Raw genomic sequence first — 7,678 nt, 5'->3', positions numbered from 1 at the left:
CATATGTAAAAGAATCGTTTCTGGCCACTCCCACGTGAATGGCGATCAGAAAACTTTCCTCACTTGCGTGAACTTCTACACATGACTCCATCCTCCTCTTAACTTTATTGCCTTTAAATACAAAAAGCACTTATAAACAAAAATACTTAGCTTAATTAAGAGTGTAAGTAAACGTATGAAATCAACTAGCAAAATTGTGTTATGAAATGCCAGCTACTGATCTTATGTGTTTACTTTATGTAAAATTGCCACGTACATGTTTCTCGGCATTTTGAGCAGAATCCCTTACTGTATAACATAAACTACTACTAAATTTGGTAGTCAAATCGCATTACGCCATTTCTTTCCGTAATATTGGTTAGGAAGCATCGAACCCAGTCAGTGTCGGTGTTGAACCTTAACCTCGATACCACTGTCAGGTAACACGACGGGAGAATGTTATGTTTTGTGCAATGCTGATATGATGGCAATGGCCTTAATGCATTCAGTGTCAAGTTGCATTTAATTGATCCCACATCTGTTGTCCTTTGAACCCCCCGAACAATATTTGTAGCCAAACCCTTCCCATATGCTCTAGACATTCTGATATGCGTTTGTTTGGTTCGCGTTCTGGTGTCTGTATACCTTTAAAGTTCCTCTCTCTGCTTATATATGCAAATTTTAGTTTTTACATTTCGTATTATAGAAAATTATGAAAAACAGAGACAAAATTTTAAAATGTAATCTAGACATAGTTAAACCACCCGAAAATATAAATAATAGAGTGGTTGTTAAAATAAGAAATAAACAACACAGCTTTTGTTATAAATGTATGTATTTTTCAAAAATTGCAGACTGAGACCCGTTTTCTCAATGGCTGATTAGCAGCCATCTATCAGTTAAATTCTGGTTAAATCACTATAGACGTGATTAAGTTAATCAAAACTTAACTGACTGATGTCTGATAACACTGTGGAACATTTTTGGGATTATTGTCTGGGGGGTGAGAAATTCCAACCCTGACGATGGTACTAGGTCAGTATAGTAAAACCCTTAAAGGGTTTAGCGTTCGTATGTGTCAGTTTTTTTTAATGACCTTATGACCCCTTTTTTCCTTATCTTGATGTTTGTTCGCTTAGTTGTAACATTTTGCCGAAAACAAAAAAAACAAAAAGGAAAAAGAGGGTCATAAAACAATGACACATACGAACGCCAAACCCTTTGAGGGTTTTACTATACTGACCTAGTACCATCACCTTGACTTGGAATTTCTCAAACCCCACCTTAACTGTTGTACTGCGTAATCAGACATGGAGAAAACAGCCCTAAGTCGGTGCTAATTAATGAATACATATACATTTTTTTTTGCTATTTAATGTTTATAATACAAATGTATATACATAGCAATCGAAAATATATTATAGAAAGTCCTTTCAGGAGATTAGCAGTGGGAACATATTTATGATATATTTTATATATATATATTTACGTAATTATAATAGGTCCGTAATGTTCCTAATAAGTAATGCAAGCATTATATATTAAGTTAAAGGTGCATGCGGAAAATACAGTTATTGTACTATATTACATGATTTTATATAGCATGATACCGTACTGTCTAATCGTTTTCCCCAACCTCGTCATATTTCAGCAAGGTTATTAATATCATATTTTTCCACTACTATTATTCATAATATAGATAAATATTAACTAAATAGTTATATCACATGCATATAAACATACTAGAAATTCATGTTCATCGGAAAATATTCACCACAACACAATTTTCACAAAGCCTCTTACTTTATATTTAACCACCATCAAACCTAAATAACACTAACATATACTACTTATTAGTAAATACTCTTATTTTATAAATCTGCAGCCATAATATACTCCTATTTAGATGTATTTAAATATACGTACAAATATAATTTTAATTTTCGATTTTTGATAATGAAACGAAAACGTGTATCCACAAGTAATAAATTTTGACAAAAAATATTTAAATTAAAAAATATGTATATGTAATTCTACAGTGATATGTGCTCAAGGCCTGATAGCGAAGGATAAAAGCGGTACCAGTGATCCCTATGTGACGGTGCAAGTTAGCAAGGTGAAAAAGCGTACACGTACAATGCCGCAGGAGTTAAATCCTGTGTGGAATGAGAAGTTTCACTTGTGAGTACATAATGTCTGTCTGTTTACCTTACTACCTCTATGTCAGTATAATATCCTTGAATGTTAACGTGTATGCCTGCGAATTGTTATTTAAATTATATGTATGTATCATTATTATATGTTTTATTTAAATATATATTAATATATTACGTATGTATAAATATACATCAGTGATCTGCATGGGTGTAATCAGAATACACAATTAATTCACGCTATTGCACTTACGCACGTTTATTATAACATGCATTAAAATCGAAAACATTCGAGTGATTTTCTAAGTGCATTTTGTAATAAGTGCAGTTCTATTTTTGTGAAGGTTTTTGGACAACTGGCAATACCTTATCGTAATTAATCAGTAAGAAAGGACTAAGTTCAGGTGTAACCGAACATTTTATAGTTTTACGTAATTTACAATTTTAAAACCGTGAATGCATTACAATCATATTTGGTACCTTAGTAACATATCGCATATTAAATACATACGCTTCACAACTCGAAAACTGGCAAATGTTGCAAAAAATAGTCGTTGTAAAAAATATTGAAATTTTAAATTTCAAATATTATTGGTTTTCTTACATAACAGAGAAATTAAGAAACATTTTTGAGTTAAAACATCCAATAACAGTGAGGAATTCACAATTATTTCATCGAAAGTGACACATTAAAAATAAACATTGGTTAAAGTCACGGCCGGCCTGAGAATATTCCGCCCTAATCCAATGCCAAATTCTGCGCGCCTTCTAAGTATATTTTGCCTTTAAACAAAAAACAAATTTATAACTTTTAAAAATTATTCAGCTAATTTTAATAATTGTTAAAAAAAATATTATAATATGTAGTTTAAATATTTTCGTGCCTTTAATTTGGGGAAATCATGCACAACTGTTTTAAGAGTTTGTGACACTTCACTTTCAATTGATAATGTTGCCAAGCCTGTCAGTCGTTCTTCACACATTTTAGGATATTATTATCTTAATTTATTTGAACAAATATAACAAAGTTCGGTGGGGAACTTTTATCGGCGATTGTTCTGCTATCAGCTTGTACTTCGTTGCATAAATCTGTTGCATCTGCTAATATTCTTCAATCCAATGTGAATTATTGACATTAACATTTTTTTACAATGTACAAAAATGGCCTTATATGTAAAAGTTTGAAACTGTTCAACATTAAATAAAAGTCCCCAAAGTTTAACAACTTTCTTCAACAAATCATATCTTTCATTGCAATATCAATAATGGCAAAACTAAAGTGGAAATTAATATCAAAATTTTGCTTTTCGAATGTATGAGGTGTGTTCAAAAAGTATCGCGAATTTTGTGTTTTTTCAAAAATTATTTATTTATTCATGAATATCTATTTTGTCCCCTTCAAAGTAATCCCCATGAGATATTATACACTTGTGCCAACGGTTTTTCCAATCTTCGAAGCACTTCAAAAAATCATTTTTTTTATCTTCTTCAGCTCCTCCTTCGATGCCGCCTTTATCTCGTCAAGAGAAGCGTAATGTCGTCCTTTCATGGGCCCCTTCAGTTTAGGGAACAAGAAAAAGTCACAGGGGGCCAGATCTGGGGAATACGATGACTGCGGCAGCATTAGTGTGTTGGTTTTGGCCAAAAAGTCGCGCTCAAGCAACGATGTATGAGCAGGGGCGTTATCGTGGTGCAAAAGCCAATTTTTGTCACATCTTCTCGGCCTTCTGAGAACATTTGTACCACCGACAAACGTTGCTTCGGTCCAAGGTAGCTTCTCCTTATACCACAGTCAACATTCGGAATGTATCCGCGCACTTAATTTCATTTTTCACACAAAATTTGATACAGATTCTTTGATCCATTCTTTGAATAGGTCAAAATCGCAGACGATCCAAAACACGAGCAAGCAAAGCAGCTGTCAACAATTAAGTGAACATTCAAAATGGCCGAGCTTGTCGGCATAAGTGAGAGACATGAGTACCAATACGGGGGGAATTCGAATATACGTAACCCGCGAAAATTCAAAATTCGCGATACTTTTTGAACACACCTCGTAACTAACGGTAAAAATAGGCATGAATTCTAATATTCAAATGGCTAATGGCTCAAAAACTACTCAAATCTGCTATAGTGTGTGGCCGTGTTTCATTTATTAAGATTATTTCAAATTTAAAAGCGTAGTTTTGATCAAAATACTATTTGTTGTTATATCAAAACAGTATCAAATTTTCTAAATACTACTGTGATAAAATTGAAAGTTGAATCTTTAATTCATACTTCGTGTGTTTTTCGAATCGGTAAATTATGTAAGTTGGTAGTACTGTTAGTGACGTCATTGCTATATTTCACGTCAACATATTTATTAGTATTTGAGATACGTGTCGTTTTATGAGGCTCTAAACGTGAATTCTTCCATTTCTACTATGTCTGAATTTATTGAACAAAGAAGTGCGATAATGCACAATCTTATATTGATTTGGTTATCATGATAATTTCGCTACATTTTCAACTAATATCGTGCCGCAACCACCGCTGTCGCCTGATTTACATGCGTGTAACTTTTGGCTATTCAGCAAATTCACATGACCACTCCAAGGACACCCTTTTGACTCAATTGGTGATATAGAAGATTAATTGAAGAAAGCTCTGATCTGATCACGACAGATGATTTTTACAAGTGCTATGATGACTGGAAAATTCATTGGCATAAGTGTATTGCAGGGGGAGGGGAATACTTTGAAAGAGATGAAATGGACAAAATTCACCTTTCAATTTGATCACAGTAGTATATATAGAAATGGAGGCAAATGTGAATATAGATGAAATTAGCTGTCTGCATAAAAATGCTTTCGTAAAATTTTGCGCCTACTTGTATTATAAATATTTTAGACAGAATACGTATGTATGTAATGGAAATGCTAAGATTTGATGCTAACACCAATAATAAGATTTCTTCGCTGCCCTTCAGAAAGGCAATATAGTAATTACCAAGTAGTAAACCGGTCTTGATGTATATTTTTAATGAAAAATCAAAGATATTTATAATCAACATTTTGTACTTTTTATTTCCACAGCATAGCATTTTTCCAAATAGAAAATTTGGAATGTCTTATAAATATTATTTATTATATTAGTTTGATCATTATTATTGTTGTGCCTGAATAGTACCTGATTTATATATTCATTTCTATACTATTCTTAAAAGTATTCCCTAATATTTTTCCTTATTCCCTTCTCAGGGAAACCATATCACTTTTTGATTAAATAAATGCCTGTGAAATGATATATATATACAATTTGTAATGAAACTACAATTTATATAAATAAAGAATTACAAAATGTCTTCTTATATATAACAAATAAGGGAAGGCATGGTTCGGGTGTAACCGAAAATTGTAATTGTAAATCTTGCAACTTATAGGAATCAAAGTCCAAGAAATTCGTTCATGAAAATATGGGAGTAGAGGGTTGACCGAAATTTATTGGTTCATTTCATGTTACTTAACTTAGTTGTACTTATGATTGCATAGTATATAAAATGCAAGTATCATAAAAGAAAGCTAGCACGTTTTCTAAAGTTTTCAATTACTAAGAAAACCACAAATGAATGCAATTTTCTTGTTTCATTAATATTGTTATTGATAAAGCAGAATATTTTCGTAAATTTGTATTTATTTCAAGTAATTCAATTCACAAAACAAAAATTCAGGCAATGCAGTTGTGTTTGTTTTGCACTTCAATTGTTAAAATTTTTCTTTACAGTTAAATGGTAAATTTGTTTACAACATAGTAAACTTTATGACCCCAATTCAACACAGAAAAATGCTACCGTTTGGCCCATGGCCTTAGTGTGAAAATGTATGTATAGATTCTGTTGACAACTAAGAAACTTGCGTTTACTCATAAAGATGGTTCTACAAGCCAGTATCTGACTTGGTGTGGAACTTGGGCTATGTGGCACCGATTTTCAAATTTGTTGTGTATCATTATCTTAGTATCACTAGAATACATTCCCTTTTTATGCTTCATTTCTACATGGTTATATTCTACATTGATAAAGCTTATAATGTCATACTATAAACGGCAAATATTTCACTCGAGTTGAACAAAGCAACTGCCGAATTTACATATTAAAGTACACTTATTTTATATATCGCTGACTCATATTTTTCACACCAACTTTAATAATTTTAAAATTAAAGTATAGCGAAAACTTTTATAAATTGGGGTAAACTTTTTGATAAATAATTACGTTTTTGACATCAGCTTAAACGCAAATCTGCTCTTTAAAGTCTTCTAAATAGAAAGAAAAAGTAATGGATAAGAGTTCCACTGACTTCTGGTGATTTACTACTGGGTGGTTGGGATTCAGGCGAGCTCAGGCAGCGCAGGTTACCACAACACTTCCTTCTTGTATGTCCTTTTGTCGAAATAAGGCTCAAATATCTCGGATCTCACACCTTTAAACATGCAGGTGAAATAGCGGACGTAGAAATAAAATACCTAGACAGATTTGTGATACGCTCAAGGCGATCCGCTGTCTCGGGAGAGGAGCACTCTAACATAAACTAGATTAACATATATTTGATAGAGACATTGCTGGTATTTTTCGCTTATTTTAATTGATTATTTACGAAAAACTCTTATGTTAATTTAATTCGCGAATGACAGATACCAGCATCGCCTACAACAACTATGAAGAAACTACGCATGATATTTCTAATCCACGCAATTGACATACTCGTACATATACTAGTGCCTGTGACAGATTTTTATTTATTTATTTATAAATGTGAAAAAAAATAATACAATTATTTTATTTACACTAAAATTAAGTTCTATTGTCCACGCTTTATATATTTAAAATCTATATACATGCTTAAGTAAAACAAAAACAAAGTTCTTATCTAAGCTAGGTAGGATGTCATATGAAATGTTTTGGACCGTATTTATCCAGATATTTTGATATTTTTGTAACGTTCTCGAGAGACGTAGTTTTCAAAAGTGTTGTAGGTGTTTGGTTATCGAAGATAGTCCTCCTGATTCCTGTGAAATGGTGGCATTCGTCAAGCAGGTGATGTACTGTTAGTGAAGTCCCCGGGCWATGTTGGCAGTAAGGCGGACTGGACCGATTGAAGAAGTACGAATGTGTGGCTATTGTGTGCCCTAAACGTAGGCGGTCAAATGATTTAACATCGTTACATCGACAGTTTGGTAAATATGTTGGTTTGCTCCTATCTGGGTTATTTAAAGTGTATTGGTGCTGGATGTGTCTCCAACTCTCCATTAGCGATTTAAGTTGGTGTTGGCGTGCAATCTTATATAAGTCTTTATTCTCAAGAAAGTYAAACGTAACGAGCGGTTCACTAGCCGCTAGTTTAGCGCGTTTATCTGCCAGTTCATTCCCGCGTATGCCGACGTGGCCTGGAATCCACATTAGTTTTATGTTGGCGATTTTTTCAGCTAATTTGCTCCGGATGCAAGAAATGATGTTAGATTTATTCATAACATTTAAGTCCGCTGATATAGTTGATTTGCTATCT

At 32.9% G+C, this 7,678-nt stretch overlaps 1 protein-coding gene across 5 annotated transcripts in view; it reads left to right on the top strand.

Annotated features, from left to right (window-relative positions):
- LOC108976539 overlaps window positions 1-7,678 on the top strand; it is a 78,696-nt gene that overhangs the window by 51,926 nt on the left and 19,092 nt on the right. For 2 of the 5 annotated variants that reach the window (XM_018945728.1, XM_018945727.1), the window contains one exon: window positions 2,019-2,160. The exons of 2 other annotated variants lie outside the window; for them this stretch is intronic. In XM_018945728.1, coding sequence (XP_018801273.1) covers window positions 2,019-2,160 — 142 coding nt within the window. Of the gene's footprint in view, window positions 1-2,018; window positions 2,161-7,678 lie in introns of those variants that run through there. One more of the 5 variants, XM_018945734.1, reaches the window with a different exon arrangement.

This window comes from Bactrocera latifrons, unplaced genomic scaffold (assembly GCF_001853355.1).
Source record: "Bactrocera latifrons isolate USDA-ARS-PBARC rearing strain unplaced genomic scaffold, ASM185335v1 scaffold_773, whole genome shotgun sequence".
Lineage (NCBI taxonomy): Eukaryota > Metazoa > Arthropoda > Insecta > Diptera > Tephritidae > Bactrocera > Bactrocera latifrons.
The sequence above is the reverse complement of the archived record's forward strand: the minus strand, read 5'-3'. Positions and strand labels throughout refer to the sequence as shown.